This window comes from Balaenoptera musculus, chromosome 1 (assembly GCF_009873245.2).
Source record: "Balaenoptera musculus isolate JJ_BM4_2016_0621 chromosome 1, mBalMus1.pri.v3, whole genome shotgun sequence".
In the NCBI taxonomy this organism is placed as follows: Eukaryota; Metazoa; Chordata; class Mammalia; order Artiodactyla; family Balaenopteridae; genus Balaenoptera; species Balaenoptera musculus.
The window spans coordinates 36,507,659-36,531,403 of NC_045785.1; the positions used below are offsets into that span (position 1 = coordinate 36,507,659).

A 23,745-nucleotide genomic window follows, 5' to 3' on the forward strand; every position below is an offset into this window, starting at 1 on the left:
TTTCGCCTTCACCTCTTCTTCCTCCGTTTTCCCTAAAAGAGTTGGGTTTTTCCCGGTTTGAAGACTTAGAGGCTGAACTGTGCACCCGCTCGCTGAGCGGCAGCCCCGCGGCCCCGCACTCTCGGACAGGCCGGGTGGTCTCGGCTTCCCACCCGCTGGCCAAGCCGGGCCTGAGTCGGGGCCCAAACCTGGGACAGATACCAGGCCACGTGTGAATCGCAGGCGTTGGCCCCAGACATGGAACCGTATTAGCCTTCTGCTTCCTGAGCTCGTGCATATGGTGGTTAAATTTCTGCTAGAGCGGTGTTTCCAAATACCCCCGGGCATTTGGCGTTCGGGAATTCTCTTCAAGCGAAGAAGTCTGTGAACTTAAAAAAAAAAAAAAAAATCTTCCCTGAGTTCTTCACAAACCTCCACCGCCCTGGCCCCATTTCCCACTGTTCTTTGCTTTTTAAGATGCCTGTTAATTTTTTTAAGTTTATTTATGCCAAGGTAAAATATCGTTTAATTTGTTCTATTATTTTAATTCTTGGCTTTTGGAAACGGTTCAGAGACCACAAAAATGTCACCTGTTGTAATAAGCAGAGGGGGGTTGTGTGTGCGTTTTAATTACCAGCAGAGTCGTAGTTTGGTGGGCGTTCAGAGCTCGGGCTCCGGGAAAGAGGCTTTTGCAGCTTTCTTTGTGGCAGTCATTTGCAAGTGGGTTTGGCTCAGGGCAGCAGAAGCAGCCGCAGCTCAGCTTCCTTCTACGCCGATCCCCGGCGCGGGTCAGGAAAGACCCTGGACAGGGATGGTCAGAGGCTGGGGTGGGAGATTGCCCGCTCTCTGAGACTTTCTCTCTGGCTTTCGGTTTTTCAGTGGGAAAGTGGCTAGTTCGCGCCGGAGAGCGGGGAGCGCTGCGCATCAGCCCAGTTTCAGACATGTTCACGTTCCAAACGCCAGCTTCTTCGTTTCATTTGTCTTGGTTCTGGCATGTTTAACCACGCAATTAGTGATCTCACTAATTATTCAGTTAGCTGGCGTTTTGTAATCACTTTAAACCAGGGTCGGGTGTGTGATTTAGCAAACTGAACCAAACCCATCACGTCAAGGATTTGAAATTTTAAAAACTCAATATTTGTTGGTCCCTCCGTCCAACCTCACTGCCTGCCAGACAATTTATTTAGCTTCGTGGATTGATCCCTCCTCCTTGTTTAGTTAATTCAACAAAGACTTTTTGCAATCTGTTTGGAGTTTGTCTGATGCCGTGGAAAAGTAGCTGATGATTTATTTGGTTGCTTTTCGATTTCTGTCTTCAGCCCTTCTTTCTCCTCCTTTCAGCGGGGATGTCAGCTGTTATTACTTCCTATTGATCCCTTTGCAAAGTGAGAAGTGAACTAAAATTAATGTCAATTCCACTGCTCAGATCAATAGCTGGAGTTATTTTAATCTGGATTTGCACGAAGTGCTAAATTAAAAAAAATCAGCATAGAGGCAGAAAAGTAACAGTTACTTACTTTCCCTTTGGCCGGTTCTTTACAGTCACCCAAATGCTCCGTCAAGCTGATTATCTTACAATCCATATTTTTTTAATTAAGAGGGTCAGTTTTCTTATTTGGGGTTCTGTGTTTAAACCCATGACATTTTGACATTGGGAGTGTATTAACTATAGATTTTCATAATGACTGTGGTCTGCTGAAGCCTCATCTATACAAGTTGTTAATGTGAGGAGGGGGTAAGAAAGAAAAGGGAAAAGAAAAAAAGAACTCCCCCTTCCCCCACAGAGACCAACGCCCACACAGTGGAGTAAAAGAGATGTGGCCTGGGAAAATATTGTTGATTTATTTTCAGTATAATGAAGTTTTAAATGAATAACCAGGTTTGAGTGATTCACTGTGTTCTGTTGGAGTGTCCAGTGCTGTTGCCAGATTATTAATTTATTAAACTCATTTAAGATAATGAGGTGATCCAGGAAGTAAAAATAAAAAGCGAATCCTCTGGGTGATGGTTATTTTTGAGGGGGAAACATCCTTCCCCTCACCCCTAGTCTATTATGTTTGCCCTTTTCTCCAACTTGCCTCATATAGGATTGCTAGTTTGACAGACAAGTAGTTTGTTATTTCTGTTGCGAGGAGCTGCTTAGAACCCTTGGAACAGCCCTGGACCCACTTTCGGAGCATCCATGTTGTATGACCATTAATCTGACTTGAAAACAGCCAAGAACAGGATTCCCAGACTTGTCAGGCTAACTGGCTGTCCTTGGCAGATCATTCCCTGCACTGCTATAACTTGACAGGAAAGTTATTTAAAATTTGGGAGAGAGAAAAATCCGTTAATGTGAGATACATAATCTGGTAATTTAGCAATGATGTCTATAAGGAAAGATGCCAAATGAGGAAGCAGTCTGATGGTGTGCACTCATCTTCCCAATTAATAACAGTCATTGACATGTCTGCTACAGGATGAGAGAAGGAAATACTCTCTATGCACTGCATTAAGCTGGGAGGATTCATCTACTGCTTAACTGAGGTCTCTCTGTTTGAGGGAATATCAGAGATACTCCTTTATCTAGGTGGGGTTTTTTTTTTTTAAGGGAGGGGGTAAATTTTATTTGAGACATGACTCTCAATTTAGAGGTTACGATTTGTAGCAGATGGTGCTTTTTGGTTACACTTTGAGTTTCATTAAGTTTTTATTTAGTGTACATTTTTGAAGCTAATAAGTCCTAGTATTCATCTTATGTTATCCTGACTTTCATATACAGCCCTTCTCCCACCCCCTACTCAAAATAAATTTTGAAACAGAATCAGTGGCTATGAAAATGTACAACCTAAATTTAAAAGGGAAATTAAAAGAAGTCTTTCTGAACTACAATTTGTTCCAGGGGTCTTTAGCGGACATCAACTCTGACTGGGCCAATAAGCAGAGGAAAGTAAGTCAGAAATGTTGTTAACATTTTGCTCTAAATGTCAATGGCAAATTCAAGGCAGTTTACAAATCTACTTAAGAGTGAGTGCATTAGTAACTAAAATTACCAATCAGTTCTTTGCTGCCCCTGGAAGACAGACGCTTCCAGAGAACATGTGCCAAAGGCACCCGTTATGTTTTTAAATATTGCCAGAGACGCCAGGCACTTTATTGATGAAGGTTTTGTTCCTTCTCAGAAAAGAGAAAGCCTATATGATTAGGGAGGGGTGTGGATCAAAAATAATGCTGCTGTTGTTTCTTCACATAGTACTACTTTCTGGAAACAGTCTTAGATGATACCTGAAGATGTGTGTTTATGTATGTGCCAATGTGTGTGATTTATCCACATGTACAATTTGTACCAACTAACACGTGGAGGTGTTCATGATCTAGATGTGCTTGACTTAGGGATTTTTCAGTCTCAGGGCATTGTTAGGGAAGACGAAGAGAGGATGCGGATGCGGGGGGTCATATGGGTAGAACCTGGTCTCTGAACACCAGGCCTGCCATGAGCAGTGTATGCAGGTGCAGGCCCTTTAAAATATAGACCCCACCTAATCTACTGGGTGACTTGGCCTTCCAAAGCTCATTTGCTCAGGGAATATTGTATTTGGAGGTTTTATGATTTTTTTTCCTTTGCTGGGCTCAGGCGCATTTCACCCGGAACGTGTAGGGACCAAAGTCAGCTACGCGTACATCACAGTAAGTTGTCTATTGATTTTCCTGAATGAAAATGGTCTGATGCTACTGCCCACTGGCTCCTAAAGCCTGTGGTATCTCTTGCCCGAGCATCTGTAAGCCAGAAGGATGGTGTTTCGATCACTTGGGGTTTCCCTTTTCTTTCCTCGCCCTGACCTTCCTCCCCCCTCTTTCTTTCTCTTTGCTGTTTCCGCAGGTCTTAGAAGGGGATGATTCCCCAGTAATATTCCCTGCCCTGATCCCAGGTGCCACTCCCTCCCAGGGAAGACTACTTCTTGTGTGACGTTGGCCATAGAAAGAGACTCCGATGGACTTACACCGGGCAGCCTTCAAGATGGAGAACTCATCCTACCTCCCCAACCCGCTGGCATCCCCAGCACTGATGGTCCTGGCGTCCACGGCTGAGGCTAGCCGTGATGCTTCCATCCCTTGTCAGCAGCCACGACCCTTCGGTGTACCTGTCTCGGTAGACAAGGACGTGCATATTCCATTCACCAATGGTTCCTACACCTTTGCCTCTATGTACCATCGGCAAGGTGGGGTGCCGGGCACTTTTGCCAATCGTGATTTTCCCCCTTCTTTACTACACCTCCACCCGCAGTTCGCTCCCCCAAATCTAGATTGCACCCCAATCAGTATGCTGAATCATAGTGGAGTGGGGGCCTTCCGTCCCTTTGCTTCCACTGAGGACCGGGAGAGTTATCAGTCAGCCTTTACGCCGGCCAAGCGACTTAAAAACTGCCATGACACAGAGTCTCCCCACTTGCGCTTCTCAGATGCAGATGGCAAGGAATATGACTTTGGGACACAGCTGCCATCTAGCTCCCCCGGTTCACTTAAGGTTGACGACACTGGGAAGAAGATTTTTGCTGTCTCTGGCCTCATTTCGGATCGGGAAGCCTCATCTAGCCCAGAGGATCGGAATGACAGATGTAAGTACTTTGGTGCAGCCCTCCCCTAACCCCAGTAAGCCCTGCCTTACAATAGGATTCAACAGGTCGGTGGCATTTTTCATGCTCCTAGTAATGGGAAGGGCCGACTCCCTCCCATTCAATAGCTGTGGAGTGCTGACATTTACTTGTCTCTTGTCAATGAGCATTGATAGTTCTTGTAGGAAATGTTTTTCTGAAGGTAGCCAGAGGCACATTGGCCTGCACTGCCTTTCCCTCCAGGGCACGATTGGCTTATTCTCTGGGGACTCTGGAGTGGAGGGGGTGCCGTATATGGACCGGAGTGAATGTCATTTCATTAGTAAGCGTAGGTTCCTAGGGAATTTGGGGGGCTCCAAGAAACCGTCCATCCCTCCTCTCCTTGCTATTCTCATTATGTTTCTCTGATCTCGGTATTATTTTTTTAGTTTTTCCATTGTATCACATCCAGCAGACTCCACGTGATTTTATTTTTCACAACTCTCAGCCCTACTCCAAATCAGGCTATTTTTCAGAGAAGGACAAAGGTGTCGTCAATCACCATAAAGCATTTCAAACAGCTGTGTTTTCCTTGCAATGACAAGGCTAGAAAGCCGACTTGTCTTGGGATTTAACAGGTTTTCTGGGTGCTTATCCTGGGGCTCCCTTTTAGGACTAGACCCAGCTGGCCTGTGTGGCTGCTCTATATTTGATGCTCACAACTATTATTAATTTCTGCTTAGAGAACAGCTCTGTCATGTTCTCCAAGTGCCTTGCTGGGCTCCGGCTACACTCACTAATAGTTGGGGCTAAACCTTTACTTGGAACTGGTAGAGTAGGAGTGTTGAACCCTGCCATCTTCGCCTCTAATATAATCAGAAAATAATTGTGTTTTGAAGCTTCTGGACTATGGGTAGACCCCACAGAGCAGTTTTCTTCAAGCCTGGTGAGAATTTATGAACTGAGGGTGTTTTTCCACCCAATCCTTTGTTCTAAGATTTGCTTCATTTTATTTTCTTAAGAAAACTACATCTGAGGTTTGCTTTCCCCTCTTCTCTATTTTTTGTGCTCCCGTCCTCTCTATAACCACCACCACGAATGTCATTTTTTTCCTCTTCTCTTTATGATGCCGAGGAGAGTAATAGAGACGTTGCAGCTCTCTCCCCTGTCGGCACTGCTTCCTCAGGCTGTCTCCTTGAATTAGGCACTGTGTTAACTTTCCTGCGCTAAAAGGCATCTGCCTAAACCCAGCGTACCTTTTCAATAAAAGTCATCATAAAATCAACCTGCCTTGTAAATCCATCGCTCTTTGGTTTTGAAATATGTTGCGAGTGTGTCTTTTATGTCAGCGTCTGTAAGCCCAAGACCTCTCCACTTAAGGGAGAAGGCTGCTATCTGACAGCACAACTGCCCACGTTCTCTCTCTCTCTCTCTCTCTTTTGCTTTAGCTCCTATTCCACCTTTTCCCTTTCTGTACAGCTGATGTGCGAGTGTGTGTATGTGTGTGTGTGTGCTGATCCTGCTTTGGGAATATACTTGCTGAACACGGATTGGCGTTGTGTCGGTCTGTTTTAGTTTAGTGTAGTTTAGTTTTCATTTGTCGAAGTGCAAGTGATCAAGGCAAGCTCTAACCTGACCTCTGGCCAAAACTGTCCTGGGTTCGGGTGTGACAGATTCTGCTCCTTTTTTCTCCAAACACAAGTTGAAAATGAAATCCTCTTAAAACTAACATGCCACAGAGTAACACCTGGAGATCAAGATTCCTTTCTTCTCTCCTAACAAATCCAGCTTGTCTCCATTTTTCCATTTTTTAGCCCAAACCTGTCTCAGACCCCCAGAGCAGGAAGAAGCTTGTTAGTCAGGTCAGCACTCATAGATGTGGATATCCATTCCCCTCTGAGTGTCAAAGCCATAACTCTTCTGTTTGCCTGGTTTGCATTGTGTAGGGGTGCCATCCCCCATAGAGATGGATCCCTCACACAGGAATACGCCTGGGTGGAGAAAAATTAAATGAGTCTGTCTCCCAAAGTGAAATGGAGTTCTGACCTTGAAATTAATGAGATTCTGATCAGAAGGGTGGGGAAACTTCTTTATTTCAAAATGTAGTGTTGTATAAATTGGGGCCCTTTCCCCTTTTATTTGTTTAAAATATGCTTTAATGAGTATTTTGTGTTCTCTTTTTTCCCTTACACAAACGTTAGACCTGTAGGCGTGTCTGTGAGTGTAGACTGTCCACTCACATTATTATCTAGAGTTGCATTTGTGACTGATCTTAAATGAGAAATAAAGGTACAAAGTGAATAGGAGAATGTTACCCTGTGATAACCCTGGATTTGTGCTCCTTTCTCCTTTCCTTCCCTTGGGTGGGGTAGCAGCCTTCACAGGGTTGTACTGGGGGGCATTTGGTGCTTTTCATTTTGAGTTTTTGGAAGGCTGGGGAAACATTTTTCTGTAAGGAAGGGTCGAAGAGGCACCATGACAAAGTCTGCTGCAGCTTTCTTGGCTCCTGTCATATGCCGACGTGTGTCGGAATATTTATGGTCTGTTTTATGTAAATACATATTTAAGGGCCGTTAGAAGGCCTGATTATTCCCACTAGATGCCTTTCAGGTCCTCCCTACAGAACCGTTTTGAAATAAGTAATATTTCTCAGATAATCGAGTGACAGTATACAAGACTGCTTCCAAGGGGAGAGCTTGAGGGGCAGATGGGGCAGTGAGGGGGTGGGGAGGCAAGAAGAGAGAGGATAGAAAGTGTTCAAAAGAGCAAAGTGATAGGATACAGAGGCTTTTGCCCAGATTGCCAGAAATTAACCGTGTATATTTTAGGTTTTGTAATTCTTAAAATTTAGAGTTAATCTTTGATATGGTTGACTGATTTTTCAGTTTTCATATAAATAAAATTTTTTTCATAAAATGTAAGAAATGTTTTAATTAAATACAACAGTAAAACTCCTAAATAAGCATGTAGCTTTAGGGGTTTGCTGCGGGGTGGGATGAGTATGTGTGTGTGTGTCCCTTACTTAGAGTAGAAGTTTTATGACTGAGTTTTAAGTCAATGAAAAAAATCAGTTTTACAATGGAAACACTGACAGTTTTTACTCTCGCAGCCTCCCCCTGCTCACACACTGCATCCATATGCAGATATGTCCACATCTGAGAGCATTTGAAAGAGGGGCCTGCAGACATGGTGTAATGCACACGTGTTCTTTCCTTAAATCTGGGTACTGATAGGCAGGATTTCTTTTGTGATTAAATATGCGTTTTTGTAGAAAGAAATGTAGCTATTTGGGTAAAGTATTGTCTCTCCTAGTAGATGATTCCAGTTTGCTTGCCTGTTCATCTACTTGGCATCACAGGTGATTCCTGAGGTAGGTGTTGGGCTCTATGGAAAAAAGAAGCCTTTACTCAACAGGACTGACTTATGTGCCCTGGAAAAAGGGAGAAGTATTTTGTGAGAAGCCATTCGTGGAGGATGCATGATTCCCCAGGAAGGGGACTGAGGTAACTCCTGTTTATTGTCGTGCTCTGAACCCGTCTCCAAGGCTCCTTGTCCAGGGAAATGAGGTGAAAATTTATGGACCAATTACGAATAGTCCACGTGTGTCTTACATATGAAGTGTCTACAGATATGTTTCCCAGGGCTTTTAAAATAAACATTTCCTCATTAAGGAAACTTTACAACAAAAGGGAAAATAAGTATTCTCTGCTGCCTTGTGCTAGAATCTATACATTTATTACCCCCTTAGCACTCTGGCTCTTATCATGTGCATTTCCTGATTGTTGTCTGTAGACCACTCCTGTGCCCAGTTCCTGTCTGGGTGACACAGCAGTTGGAGTTGGCTAGGATGCATGCTCACCCTGGGGCTGAGAGGGATCAGAAATGCCCTTGGGAAGTGATGGCGGGCCCTGCCTTCTGGCTCACCTCAGAGATGGGCACTGGGCACTAACCCCAAGTGGCCCTCTTTCTTTGCCCTTCCCTGTGGTCAGGCAGATTCACAGGTAGGCAGGGAACCCTGTGGCTCACAGTAGTTCCCAGATGTTCTGCTTTGCTCTCGTCTTTGATATATTCGAAGTCATTCAAATTTGAAAAGCCCTGAGTAGGAGAGATGGTATTTTGACTCTGAGATGTGTCTTTACAAAGGCACGTATTCTTGAAGACCCTATGTCCTAGGAATCAAATCAGCTGAGCCCACATAGGCCCAGGGCAGCCTGGAATGAGCAGGGCTGGCCACATCGTGGGGGTGGTGTTAGGGGCGCTACTTCCCAAGGGCTCTGGGACTACCCAGGACTACCTCTGGGTAGCGACCTTGATCTGGGCTTTTAGGAGAATTGGTCTTGCTGGGAAGAATGTTTGGGGCGGTTCTCAGGTCACCAGGCTCAACTTCTGGATTGTAGCTGGAGCAGATGACCACCCTGAAAGGGTGCAGAAATCACCAGAAAGATGGGTCAGATGGTGCCCTCTGTACTGATTGCCCAGACCTAGCCCGGTTGTCGGCTCAGCTGCTCCCGGGGTTCTCGCGGAGTCCCTTTTCCCTCCCCATCTGGGGTGGGTCAGGGAGGAGGGGGCGAGAACTCCTGTGATGTGTGTGGTTGTTTCTGGTTGTTCACCCCCAACACAGTCATGGAGACTCCTTTTCATGCTGCTAGGTTTAATTGTCTTGTCGGGATAAAGAAATGTTTGCACAGCTAAAGTGGGGCCGGGCTGGACGGGAGCAGTCCCTGATGGCTGCAGAGCCATCTGGCCTGGCTTGGCTTGGCTCGGCGCGCCGCTGGCCCGCCCGGCGGCTGGGCTCGCTCCCGCTCCCGCTCCCGCTCTTCCCCTGCCTTCGCTCCACGCCGCGCCGCTCTGGTCGGCGGCTGCCTCCTCGCACGGCCGGAATGCCTAATCACCATGGTGAGAAAACGGACACCACAGCCGTCCTCCCTCCTTGCCTCGCGCCCTCCCTCCCATCAATTGTCATGCAGAAGTGATCCGGGCTGCTGTTTCCTCGCGGCCGCCAGCCAGCCCCTCGCCGCTCCCGGCAGAAGGGTGGCTAGTAATTGATCGTTTGGGGGAGGGGGCGCGGAGAGGCGCGAGGCCGGCGAGGGGGGAGGAAGGACCACAGAGTGGGCCCCGTTGGCTCACTTGAAAAGGACCCCCAGCCTCCGCCACGGAGATGGCGTTCAAGTGGTTTCAGAAATGTTGGTGACCTCGCCGTCGCTCGGCCGGACTCGGAGGCTGCGGGAGAACTCCGGGCGCTACCCCGGGGCCGGGCGAGCACCGCGCCGCCGCCGCCGCCCGCGGCCGGGACCCGAGGGCCGCCTGGTCCCCCACCCCCGCCCCGCCCCGCCCTCCACGCCCAGCGCCCCCAGGTCGCACTGAGAACCGAGCCCTGGGCCGGTTTCCTGTACGTCGTCCGAGCCGCAGAGAGATGGGGTCGGGGTGAGGGGGTGGGAGGGGTTGTGGCCGAGGAGGGGGCGCGCCCACGCGGAGGTCGGGGCGATCGGGGACCCGGCGGGAGGTGCAGATGGGCGGGTGGCGGAGTGAAGAGGCTAGGGGACACTGAGCGGGGAGGGAGAGCTTGGGGGGCGAGGCTGGGGGAAGGCGGGAGTGGGAGGAGGGAGCGCGGAGGGCGCCGGGGCGCGTCGAGCCGGGGGCATGGACGTGTGCACGCGCGCATCTGGATCTGGCGTCGCCACCGGCATCCGAGGACTTTGAGGTTTCTCACGTAGGTTCGAAATGTTTTCCCCGTCCGTCTTGCTTTTCAAGTCCGGGAAATGTTTCCCAAGTCCCGGGGTTCGTGAATCGGCAGGATGGCTGGTATTCGGGCGAGGCGAGTCGCGGTCACCTCTGACCGTCTGAGGCTCGCAGCCAGCACAGCGGGGCTCGTTAATGTCCGGGCAATTTCTGGAACTCTTCCCACGGGAAGTTTTCCGGGGCTGCCTTCCGGTCAGTGGCCCCAGGTTGATTATTTGGTGGCCCTTTTTTGTTTGAAAACAAAAAACACACATTGTATCCAAATAACAAAAGTTGCTTTCCCTCCCCACCCCTTTTCCTCATTAGGCAGGGAAGAGGAAACTAAAAAATAGAATTATATTTTTATATTGGTTTATCTTATTTTTAACCCTTATTAACTACACCCATCTGGTTAATAAATATTGGCACACTTTGAAATAGAGTCTTTGTAAATACTCCAGATTTGGAGTGACAATACACTTAATAGAGTTATATTTTTATGATGGATTTTCATATTTTTAACTCTTTTTAGCCACATCTCTCTGGTCAAAAAATATCAGAACACATGTTGGAATGTACTCTTTATAAATACTTGAGATTCGGAGTGATGTTACATTTTATTGTAAAACCCACACGATTTTAACACCAAAATAACAATAATTTTTGGATTTAAATATTCTCTTCACACAGTTCGGCAACATTTCCCAGTGCCATTTTACCCCTCCTGAAGAGAGATGAGCTGCAGACCTAAGGATGACGTATTGCTATATAGCAGCTAAAATGCCTTAAAATTTTTTTAAAATGCCATTTAAGTTGTGGCATTTGTGGTTGAAAAGAGTGTGTTTTTATCCTTTGGAACCTCAAAGTGTGTGCTACAGAGTGGAAATTTCTAAATATCTCTTTCTTTGGGGCAAGGAGGAGAATTTTCTGCCAAAGAACTTTCACCTACTTAGTCACTCTGTTGTGCCTTTTCCAGGAAGAGGTCCTGAGTTGGGGCTATGGGTTTAGACCTGGAGAAATGAGAGGCTGTGGTATGAATCAGTCAATCTGGTAGATGCTAAGTAAACAGGAGTAATTCATGCCCTTCCAGCCTTACCCAATGGATCAGACTTTTCTATTATCTCAGTCACATTTTAGTTTCAGTGTTAAAAATATTTTTAGCACTAAATCAGTACCAATCACAGCAAAGCGTTCAATAAGTGTTTGTTGAGTATTGAATAAATTGATGGCAGTGATTATAATCTAATTTTTACTTTAAGTTTTCATCAATTTGCCACTCTTCAGCCTTGCACTGGATAGTATCCATAAAACTGTGCTATCCCAAAGGTGTAGTGGTTTGAGGAAAGAAAGGAAGAATTTATATACCTTGAGTTTTGATGAGGAGGTAAGGAAGGAGTTTTTTAAGAGACGTGCAATTACCTTTCTCAAATACAGATTTATTGTGTTATTTTGGTTAAAAAACTTTCATAGCTTAAAAAATAATTTAAAATTTGCTTTTCTCTCCTAACTCTCTAGAAACCTAAGGTTGGAGTCTATCCCCTACCCAAATGTTTTCCCACAGCATTACATCTCCTATCATGGAGTCTACAAAAACAGATCTTCTTTGGGTGTGTATTTTAGGAAAAAAAGTTTCTGCCTAGATCCTGGTTGCAGCTGGAACCAGACAAGTGATGTGGGAGTTTTGTAGACACATACAACCATCTGGCAATTCAGACATTTGACTGGCAATTTTCTCTGTGGAATGTGTTCTGAGTGAAGATGACCTAGAGGAAACGAAAGTTGTGTTTCTGGGGGGAGACATGGTGCTGCATCCAGTACATTCTGTTCAGCAGACACAGAGCTTTAGGAAAGTCTAGAGCTGCATGGGTGAAGAAGGAACCTTTTGGTACAGTCTCATGAGAAATCAAGCCCGGTAAGCCTTAGTGTGACTCACCAGATGAGGGTTGTCTTTTTCCACTGAAATTCATTTGCAGGCTGAGACTTATGGCTTCGCATCCATCTTACAGCAGCAGACAGTCAGAAAGCTGTAGGGAGGGGGCAAGGGCCAGCCCTGGAGAGACCTTTGCTTTATATTCAGGTATATGATTTCCATTTAGGTGCTAGCTGATCCTATATTGCTCTCACTTGACCTTGCTTTTCAGAGTTTGATCTACACTGAGTCAGAATGGCCTAGCATAATAAATACCTGTTAGAGGGATAAATACTGTATTTGCCCCTTTGAGCCTCAACTTGAAGGTGTTTCACATCAAAGGTGGGGAGGCAATATAACATAGTGGCTATGAGTTCAGCCTCTGGAGTAAAATCATGACCCTTTAGCTTACTTGCTCTGTGACCTTGGGCAAATTGCTTAACCTCTCTGGGCCTCAGTACTCTCATCTGTAAAGTGGGAATTACACAACCTAAAAGGGTTGTTGTGAAGGACTGAATGAGATTAAGCACACTGATAATGCTTAGAACAGTTCCTCACACATACTAAGTGTGCAATACATAATGACTATTATTATTTTCAAGGACAATCTGGTGGTATAATCTTCCTTGTTAGAAGCACTGATGTAGACAAACACAGGGTCATTACTGACTAGCATGTATGTAGGATCCTTTCACGCACTCATGCCTTATGGTGATGTGGAAGAGGGAGGGAGAAAGGCTCAGAGCCCTTTTCTGTGATAGCAGCTGCTTCACCTCCCTGCATTATTATCCATCCACCAGGATTAGCCCTGGTGGCCCTCTGACCTCTTTCTTCCTTCATTTTATTAAGAAGCAAGGTAATATTATAGTTAAAGAAACTGAGTCTCTGAGTCAGGAAGGGACTTGACTAGGATTAGATATCTAGGCAGTGGCCCAGGTTAGAGAATCTGAATCTCATCATATCTTCTTATTCTGGAATTTTGTATTATCAGATATTATTTGAAATAAATGGGCCATTACAATTTGTGTGTGCTAGAAATTTGGGCCATATATAATAGGATTTGCTTTAATGGTATTTGACTAGTATTAGAATCCAGAGTCCCAGAGTTTCTAGTATGTCCTCAGATTTTAAGTTATACAGGCACTTTTCCCCTCTTGCCTATGTGAGAGAAATCTGTGAACCTTCCCCCATCTGTGTGTGTCACAGTCCCACAGCATGATGGATTGTCTCTGCTTGGGGGAGGCTTAGGAAGGGGCTTGAAGAGGCCTTGTAGGTCAGGAGAGAAATACAGCAGCAGGACTGAGCCTGGGGGGGCGGGTGGGTGGGCAGGGGGCTGCTGGGGAGAGATTAGCAGGGGAAGGGGAGGGCAGGGTTGGGCGGGGATAGGCCTCTTCCATAGTGTCTGTGTGCATTCTCCTAGGAGTAAAAGAGGGCTGTCCATTACCCTGAGCGCACAAATAAACTCAGTGTTTTTCTCTTTGTAGAAAGAAAGCCCCAGGGGGCTTGGGAACACCAGAGAATGACTGCACATCAGTAGGAGAGGTGGGGAGTAGGAGGATGGGAGTGGGAAAGACTGACCCTCTGCCTGAGGACCTTGGATTTGAGTCTGTTATTTAAATATAGGTTTCTCTTCACATATATACATAGCAGAAAATAGCCATTGGAGGCCAGTTGTCTGATACCTCAATCCCCATCCGTTCCTTCATGACTCCATTTAAGAGAAGGGGTTCAAGTCGCTCTGGGGGGCAAAATGTCTCTGTAGATCATAGAGCACCCACTCCTCTCTCCCAGTCCCCAGTCCTTTCCACAAACAGACACAGAAACGTATGGGATGTAGGAAGGGAAACGCTGAACATTCTTAATTTTGAGTTTTTAAAGAAGGGTGGGAAGTCTGGGATTTAGGCCCAAATACCACAGTCATAGGAAGGAACTCTAGGAAAGGAAAGAGTTGGGTCTGAGAGGTAGATAGTGAGGTAAAGGCAGCAGCGCATGCGAGGGTAAGTAATCAGCAGGACTGCAGTTAGGGCCTAGGCTTCAGCTTCCTTCCTGAGCAGTAAAATTAAAAAAAAAAAAAAAAAAAAAAAATCCTTAGAACAACAAAAGTCTGGACGCATGGGCTTCCTTCCTGACAGGCCAACCTGGTGGGGCTTCATTCAGCCTGAGCAGCAGTCAAGGCTGATTTACGGGTAAGAGGTCCCAGACAGACATGTGCTCTTAACCCTTTCCTAACTGCTGAGGTGCCTCCTTGCAAATGCTGCCCTCCTCTTCCAGTTTCCCATCATGGCGTGGGTAGCTTTTTATTGTGGTTGTTTCTTTATTCAAAGAGAGTACCTGCTGCTGAAGGACCTAATATCTTCTTCATGAAAAAGCTGGGTCTCTGGAAGTTGAATGACTTGAAATTTCGAGATCTTACCATCCAGTCTGTGATGGCTGGCATTGTGGCTTCTGGCTGGTATAACTCTCAGGCTCTTGGTGACATTACATTGACTTTGGAGTGTTGTGTCCATCTCAGATCATGGCAAGTGCCTCCTGGAATCTGTACTGGGGTGATCCTGTGAGCCTCCGATCTACATCTATAAAATACTGATACTGCAGAAGGAATGGTGCTGCTTCATCTTGGGTGTTTTTTGGTGGCGTTGTGGGTAAAACTGCAGCAGAGTACAGGAGGCATGGTTCAGTTTCCAACCTGATAGAAAGTATGATACACTCATCAATTCATTTAATCATTCAACCAGTATTTCCTAAGTACTTGTGTCCTTCCAGACACTGTGCTGGGTGCTGGGGATACGATGATGAGCAAGACAGATTAGAGTTGCTGCCTTACTGGAGGTGAAAGCTTAACAAGCAGTTGCAGGATGTTGTGAAAAGTACTCTAATAGGGGAAATATAAAACACCATGGGGTTAGAAGCAGGAGCACCTATCTTGTCTGTGAGTCAGGGATAGCTTTCTGGAGGGAGTGACCTTTAAGCTGATATCTGAGAATCAAGGAGTTACTCATTCAAAGAGGCTAGGTGTGGCAGTTTGCTTTTCTGGACCAAGTATTGCATCTGAATGCGGAAAAAAGAACTCCGGAGCTTCCAAGGATTGCTCATGATGGTGAGTAAGAATAGAATTTCTCTCTACCAGGGCCTCAGACCTGACCTTGGGTCTCCATTATATTTCATCCTATAGCCAGGCATTCTTGAGAATGTCCATTTGGTGCTTATATGGTTCTGAGGCCCAGCATCATGTAGGGTCTTGCTTTTAAAGTACCTTTCTAAAGATCAGTCACTATAAAATACTTTCTGATGACATATAATATCTTAAGACCCATGAGCACACAGAACCATGCTTGGGATGGAGTAGACACTCAGGAAATATTTGCTGAACACAGGAGGACCATGACCCTGCTGATGTTTAGTGGGATAGATTAAGTGCCCTAAGCTTTATACTAAAGTTCATGCTCAGCTATGTACTTTGCCCTGCATGGAGACCTGATGGATCTCAGGATCTAGAGTACTTCCTGGCCATTAAACTAAGCCACATCGCACCAAGGATTCTTGGCAGGATTTCTTGGCAAAGTTTCCTATGGGAGGTGCATTGCACAGACTTGACTTGCACGAGGGAGGTTAGGAGAGTAGTGCCAAGACTACCGAAGAAGGAAAAAAAGAAGGCGAAGCCAACTGTTGTCCCAGCCTGGCTCATGTAGGCATCCTAAAAACAGTTCCTTCCAGCCGGGGCCTCGGGACTCCGCCGTCTCTGCTGTGGTTTTCCTTCCCCCGGCCTCTTATCGCCATTGTCGTAGCTCTACATGCACAGCATTTCCTGAGCTCCTGTGTGTAGAGCCCTGGGCTCTGCGCTGTTTGCGGGGGAGTCAAAGAGTTAGGAGATGATACTTCCTCTTCTTGAGGGCCTTATGGTTAAGGTGAGTAGTTAGGATGTACATGTGAAAAAGAAACAATAATGTAAGATAACAGACAGATAGGACTCTGGGATTTCAGGAGAGGGAGTAATCCCCAAGGCTGGTTTCTCAAAATGTGATCTAAGGACCACCAGCATCCTGATCACTTGTGGTTGTGGTGGCGGAGGGGCTGGGTTGGGGATGGGGGAGAATGTTACTTATAATGCATATTCCCAGGGCCCACACCAGACCTCCTAATCAGAATCACAGGGAATGTGGCCTGGAAATCTGCATATTGAGCAAGCAGGTGGTTCTCCTTAAAGTTTATGACCCCCTCCTCTAGGGTGAGAGTCTCAGAGGGAAGCTCTGGCAGAGGAGTATGGCTTTGGAGGAAGGGGAGTCAGGACCAGGCAGTGGAGAGGGAGAGGCTGGGACTCCACTGAGGAGACCGGGGCTGGTAAGGGTGAAGGCTCAGGGCTTGCCCACGGCAGTACCTTCTCCAGTCTCCTGTCGTGGGTGGGATCTGGCCAGCTGCCTCTCCTTTCCCGCTTTGCCTTCACTCCTCCTCGTGTTGTTTCCCCCTCCCTCCCTTATTGCCGATCAGCTGACTGTATTGGCGCAGACCTCCCCTTTCTTGGTGCAGCATTGTAATTGAGGTGGCCCAGCGGACGGGTTCATGGTGCTTAGCCAGATGTGAGGGAGGCCAGTGAGCGCTTTGGTGCTCCTTGGGCTCCAGCCAGCTTGTCTTCTCACTGCTGTTATACTGCCGAGAAGGGGCTGGAGAGTATTTTTTGCCAGCCTCCTCTCTCCTCTTCCCCCTGAAGCTTCTGTTGCTGAAATGCTCATTTGGAAAGAAAGAAGGGTTAGAGGAATCTCACAGTGTCAGAATCGGTCACCAGCACCTGCAGGCTGGCTCTCTGCTTCAAGCTTTAACCCTTCTGGGGGCAGCTGCCAGTGGGCAGGAGGTTAAAAGAGCCACGAATAGGGGCCTGGTTCAAGGTTCGGGTGGCTGCAGACACCTGTACGCTAGTGGTTGCTCTTGTCAACCTTGCTAATGGACTTGGGCTGGTGTTCTTTTCCCAGCGTACTTGCCCCTTCTTAAACACTCATCACTTTGTATTGTAATTATTTGCTTAATTGTCCCACCTCCAAGGGCCCATGTCTGTCCCCTGTGTGACTCTATGCAGTATTTCTCCTCGTGTAGCGCCTGGCTCAATAAACATTTGTTGGGAGAGTAAGGGAACCCAGGACCACTGTTTCCTGGGCCAGGTTATGCTGAGCGTTGCCAGCTGGCCCTACCCACTGTGACCTAGTCTGAAGGACCACACAGGATCCACCAAGGGCTGGGCACCTCGTGGCACGTTTACAAGTGGGAAGCGATGACAAGGAATAGAGGCGTTGGGTACAGCTCAGCGATGGGGCAGGAGCATCGAGCCAGAAGCTCTGACTTGTTATTTGCTAGTTGTGTAACTTTGGGCAAGTTGCTTTGTTTCTCTGAGCCCCAGCTCCTCATGTATAAAACGGGAGGTAGCAGATAATCTTTGCCCTACCTGATAGGGTTCTTGGATCAGAAAAGATAATACAGATGTGTTTTGGTTATCTAAAAGTAACCATATAAAGGACACACTATATATATATATATATATATATATATATATATATATATATATATATATATATATATATATATATATATATATCTCCCCTTCCAGGAACATCTGTCTAAAGAGTAAACTGGTCTTAGGAGACTAAAGTCGTTTATGAAATACCTGAGTGTTCAACCTAGAGGGAGCCCTCTTACATGCTGTTTCATCCTTGAAGTTGGCTCCAGAAGAGAGGCTGCATTCCCTGACACTGGCTGCAGCTGTTTATTTTCCTAGAGAGTTTGGGACAAAAGTTGTGTAGACTTTTTGTGAACGTAGGTTGGCAGGCCCCTTTCTATAACAGATCTGTGACATCTCAGCTGAAATTTTATCTTGCCAGATTCCCACTGAAAGGAATGTACGCTCTGCCTTTCTTCTCAGCAAAGTTCAGAGCATCTTTATTTTTCGTTTTCCAGGGCCAGTGACTCTAATCCTACTTTGAGGAGGGAAATGTTTTGGCTCAGAGGCATAATGCTTCGGCCTAAGGAATGATAGGCAGAATCAAGGTGAAGAGGGCTTTCTGCCCTGGAGACCTTTCCTAGGCTGCGAGAATAGCCATGCTCTACAGGCGAGTAGGACAAGATGAAGAGGCCCTTGTCAGATTTGGAAGGATTTGGAAGGGCCTTCCCTTAGGGGAGAGCTTTAGAAGTCAGAGCTGGGCCAGGAGAATTGGAAAGAGCAAGCATTTGAAAAAGGCTTTACTTGTGCGGTAAACTTCACTGTGTGATTATTTAATAGACCATTAACAAGCAGATTCATTAACAAGATCTTAATTAACAAGTTCCAGGGTTATTCCTCCAACTTCCCAAGGGAACTGTTCTCCTCCTATTTAGTCCCAGAGACTTCCTATCCTCCTTAAACTAACCACACCAGATGCATTTAAATTCAGTCTTTTTATTGCGAGTGAAATGACTGTGGGCAAAGATAGGCACAGAGGCCGCTCCTAATAAGAATAGTAACACCTTTGGAGCACTTTCTAGGTGTCAGGCCCAATTCTGAGTGCTTTACAGGCAATCAGTTATTTAATCCTCATAACATTCCTGTGAGATAGGTATTGCCATTTCCATTTTACAGATGAGGAAACTGAGGCCCAGAGCGTTTTAGCAACACACTGTACTCATTGTCACAACAGCAGGAAATAGCAGAGATGAGATTCAAATCCAGGCAGTCTGGCTCCAGAGTCAATGGGAAGGAGGAAAACCCCAGGAGAGGGAGGCCTGTGGGTCAGATTCATGAGGAAATAAGAATAAGAATAATCCTTGTATCTGCTCATCTGTGCTGGACACAGTTCTCAGTACCACACATATGTATGTCAGGCTGCGTCCTTATGTGAAGTCTTCTGTAGTGAGCAGCTGTTAGGCACAATCTGTTGGCCGCTCACGAGCCCTTGTCACCCTGTCTCCACTGTGAGTTCTGTGAGGTGAGATCTGTGTCTTATTCATCTCTGTTCTCAGTACCTAGAGTGTTGCCTGGAACGTACTAGTTATGGTCTAAAATAAAACAAAACAAAACAAAAAACAGTTTGTCAAATGTACCCCTTGATGGAAGGGGAAAGATGCTTTAGCGTTTGCTAAGTCCTAGTGCTTCTCACGGTGCAGTGCCTGCCTTTGGGATACTTCGCACTTTACAGATACCACAATTCAGAAGACCTAACTCTGAGACAGGACAGCTTCATCTCATCTTTCTGTGCCTCAGTTTCCTCAGGATAAAGTAGAATTAGCACTAGTATCAATCTGCTAGGGTTGTTACAAGGATTAAATGTGTTCATATAAAATGCAAATCAAGTTATAAGAACAGGCCCTGGCACAAAGTAAGCCTTTAATATGAGTTAGCTACAATCACTATTACAGGGGCTTGGGCACAGATCTGAAGTCTCTTGAACCAGGATCTTCCCGTGACCCCCAACCTCTACTCTTGATAACATTACGGGGACAGTGAACTCTGGTGAGCCCTGATCTCTTATGGGTTTGTACAGTTTGTGACAGGTCTTTCTATAGCCAAAAGAATTCCCGATTGACATTAAGGAGCTGGTACCCACAATGTTGTCCTTCCTTCTTGGCTCCAGTTAAATGGGGCTGGGGCACGAAGGACTAGAACTCACCTGGTGACCCCCGTTTTTAACTGCCCTCAAAGGCATAGGGTGGAAATAACTAGAACTCTTACCCTGGAAAGGACAGTGAATCATCAGGACTTTCTTTTGGGATAAAGGGCTTGGTTAAGTCTTGTTGTTGGCCTCTGCCCTGCCAGCCACTCAAATAGCAAAGTCTGTGGGCCAGCTATATTGGGGAGAGGATGAGGGAGTGGCAGAATGCCTAGAATCATTGGGAAATTTGAGCTAGGAAGGAACTATTGCAGGTTGCTTTATTTTTCTTATTATTTAGTTACTTACCTGAAGCTTAAGACTGTGTTTTCCCCTTTATCCTAAGGGAAAAAAATTCCTTTTTCACTATCTAGATTCTCATCCCATTCTTACATTCTACAAAAACCCTTCTCCTAGGGCTTCCCTGGTGGCGCAGTGGTTGAGAATCCGCCTGCCAATGCAGGGGACACGGGTTCGAGCCCTGGTCTGGGAAGATCCCACATGCTGCGGAGCAACTTGGCCCGTGAGCCACAACTACTGAGCCTGTGCATCTGGAGCCTGTGCTCCGCAACAAGAGAGACTGCAATAGTGAGAGGCCCGTGCACCGCAATGAAGAGTGGCCCCTACTCGCCGCAACTAGAGAATGCCCTCGCACAGAAACGAAGACCCAACACAGCCAAAAATAAATAATTAATTAATTTAAAACAAAAAAACCCTTCTCCTCAATCTCAACTTGAAGACTTCCTAGAACACTTGTTCTCATGGCTGGCCACTTTTGCTCCCACTCCTGTATCCACCCCCTGCCCCATCATCTGTAGTTAACAATCGATTGATGCTCATAAACCCCCAAACTGGCCTCCCTCTTCCCAACTTAGCATCCTTGTGTTCTTTCTAAGTAGCATGGCCACAATATCACTTTCTTTAGCAGCATTCTAACTTCTAAGAAGCTTAATAGGCAAGGAGATTGTGGGCTCTTTGACTTTCTCTGAGCCTCAGCCCTAAGTGGTTTATTCTATTAAGCTGATTCTTGATGGTGCATAGAGCTTCGCTGGATAAGAAGTTGGGGGCTGTGGGGGTGGGGTGCAGTTAGAGGCATAGGATGCTCTCAGTCCCCCTTCCACTCTGCCCCTCCCTCCAAGCCATTCCTGCCCTGTGATTCTGTTTTCAGAGCTCAGGAATGAAGGGAGTGGTAATGGAGCTAAAGTAAAGAACATTTCTTAGCAGACTTAAGAAGTTGGCCTTTTTCCCTGAGCTGTGCTTTGCCCTCTCCCCACTATCCTTCCTGCCCATTTGTTCCTGCTCTTCAATCAACCACTTTGGGATTTTTTTCCTTTCTTTCCTTCCACCTTAACTTTTGCCTCCACTCCCATTATAGCCACACACACAAAAAACAGTAATGAATAAAAATTAAGAACTATTGATTCAAAGGCAGGAAATCCAGGTGTGGAATGTAGGAAAAAATAACAGATTCAGTTCTAACAAGGAAACAATGCAGAATTCTTCTTGATGTTTTTCCTCAGAGTTATGCCAAGATGAATTTCTTCCTTCTGCTATTTGGACCCAGATTAAAGATTTTCGGGTTTCCCTATTAACATTCTTTCTTGCTTCAGGAGGGCCAGCAGGTTGGAGAGCAGAAGAGTGTCTGTTTTTTACTGAATCACGGTCAGCTGCAGAGAAACTTTAAGGGAACTTTGTGAGCAGGAAAAATGGGGCTGTCGGAGAATTGAGGGAAGGGAATCACGAGTGTAAGTGTAGAAAAAGTACAGGACAGACTTCACAGAGGAGGCAGGAAGAAAACCAGAAGTGATCAGAAAGCTAAAAAGAAGGAAAGAAAACTTGAAGATGGAGGCAGGAAGACGATGGAAATTTTGAAGCATTTCAAGGAATTACACATATTTTGTTTGATAACAGCCATTGTTGGTGAAGGTATGGGGAGACAGGGTCCTGTACACATCATTGGTGGGAGCGTAAAGTGGTACAGTCTCTTTGGAGGGCAGGTTAGCACTATTTGCCTATGAAAGTTTTAAATGCAAATATCCTTTGATGAGATTCAACAATAAGAAATTATCCTACATATATTTGGTCGAGTACCTAAAGATGTATGTACTTTATAGGATTGTTTGTAATTTGAAAAAACAGAAGCAACCTAAATGTAGATTGATAGGGAATTGATAAAATAAATTATGATACATCTGTATAATAGAATATTAGGTAGTGGTTTTTAAAAATGAGTTAGAGCCATATGTGCTTATATGTAAAACAAGGTACAGAGAAGTATATGACCCCTTTGTATAGAGAAGAAGATACGTATATATCTTTATATTGATATTTGCATGCAGAACTTTTGAAAGGGTGCAAAATTAATTGTTGACAGTAGTTTCCTTTGAGGAGTATGACCGAGATGGAAAGTAGGAGTAGTACGTTTTTTTTTTTAAACTTTGAGTTTATTTATTTATTTACTTATTTAATTATGGCTGTGTTGGGTCTTCGTTTCTGTGCGAGGGCTTTCTCTAGTTGCGGCAAGCGGGGGCCACTCTTCATCGCGGTGCGCGGGCCTCTCACCATCGCGGCCTCTCTTGTTGCGGAGCACAGGCTCCAGACGCGCAGGCTCAGTAGTTGTGGCTCACGGGCTTAGTTGCTCCGCGGCATGTGGGATCTTCCCAGACCAGGGCTCGAACCCGTGTCCCCTGCATTGGCAGGCAGATTCTCAACCACTGCGCCACTAGGGAAGTCCAGGAGTAGTACTTTTTATTTTACGGTCTTCTGTGGGATTTGAATAGTTAGCATGTACATGTACTATTTTTATAATTTAAAAATCTGGTTTATAATTTAAAACAGATAACGTGGAAGTACTGGAGCAGAAAAAGGATGCTAGGTAAAAACTACAGAAATCCAAATAAAAAGTATGGACTTTGGTTAATAATAGTGTATCAATATTGGCTCGTTAGTTATGACGAAGTACCATACTAAAATAAGATGTTAATAATAGGGGAAACTGAGTGTGAGGAATATAGGAACTTTCTGTACTATCTTTGCAACTTTTCTGTAAATCTAAAAACTATTCTAAAAGATTTATTTTAAAAAAGACAATTTGGAAGACTATTTTATGGGAAAGGTCCATAGCCTAGCATCTAAAGATTAAATCTTAGAGAGATGAATTGATAAAATTGAATGATTCGTCTGGTTCTAGAACTAATTACTAATTGGCTCCATTTCTTTCAAACGGCCAAGTGGGATGAGATGTACAGTCACAATTGCTGGACAAGTGTCTGATTTCTTGTTGTTGTTTATTAAATTAATTTTCTTTTCTGAATTAGTTTGTAAAAAAGTTTAACTGATGGTTGTTTCAGTTTCAACGTCCAAAAAGTACAGACTGGTCCGGGAGCTATATGGTGAAGGAGTTTCAAAAATGAAGAGACTTAAAGGTGGTCAAAAGCTTGCTGCTTTCTTCAGATGAGCAGGGTGGGGTGGACAGAGTGCAGATGTGAAGGGTATGTGGATTCCCACTTAACTAGCTCCGTTTATGGCCATTTCTATGAGATTTGCCCCTCACGTCGGCACTGCAGCCAAGTAGAAGCAGTCCAGAAGACTCCATCCCTTGCCATCCTCTAAGTGGGGTCCCTTTCCTCCATGTACCATGAGGGCTAGTGGTGGCCACTGGCAGTTCTTTGCAGCATTAGGGTCTAGAAAACACAGACCTGCCATTGGCTCAATATATGTCCACATCTGTCTTTCTGCCACTGATGGTAAGAAATGGTTAAGACCACGTATAAGAAATGTTCCCTCTGAATTAGTTTACATGCCAGCCAGAGGAAGGAGGACTTGGTTTTACCTTTCCATGTAGTGGAAGGAGATCTCTAGGCCCTGCGCCCAGTTGACCTTGGCACCCAGTTCAGAGGAGGGATCCTCTGTAGTACTAGATACAACTGATGACTTCATCCTTCTGGGAATTCCCCTCCCT

General features: G+C 45.6%; 1 protein-coding gene across 2 annotated transcripts in view; it reads left to right on the plus strand.

The window, feature by feature from the left end:
* RNF220 (ring finger protein 220) overlaps window positions 1–23,745 on the plus strand; it is a 223,323-nt gene that overhangs the window by 2,842 nt on the left and 196,736 nt on the right. Inside the window, exon 2 of one of the 2 annotated variants that reach the window (XM_036858420.1) lies at window positions 3,842–4,577. In XM_036858420.1, coding sequence (XP_036714315.1) covers window positions 3,953–4,577 — 625 coding nt within the window. In that variant the 5' untranslated portion in view covers window positions 3,842–3,952. Of the gene's footprint in view, window positions 1–3,841; window positions 4,578–23,745 lie in introns of those variants that run through there. The other variant, XM_036858410.1, reaches the window with a different exon arrangement.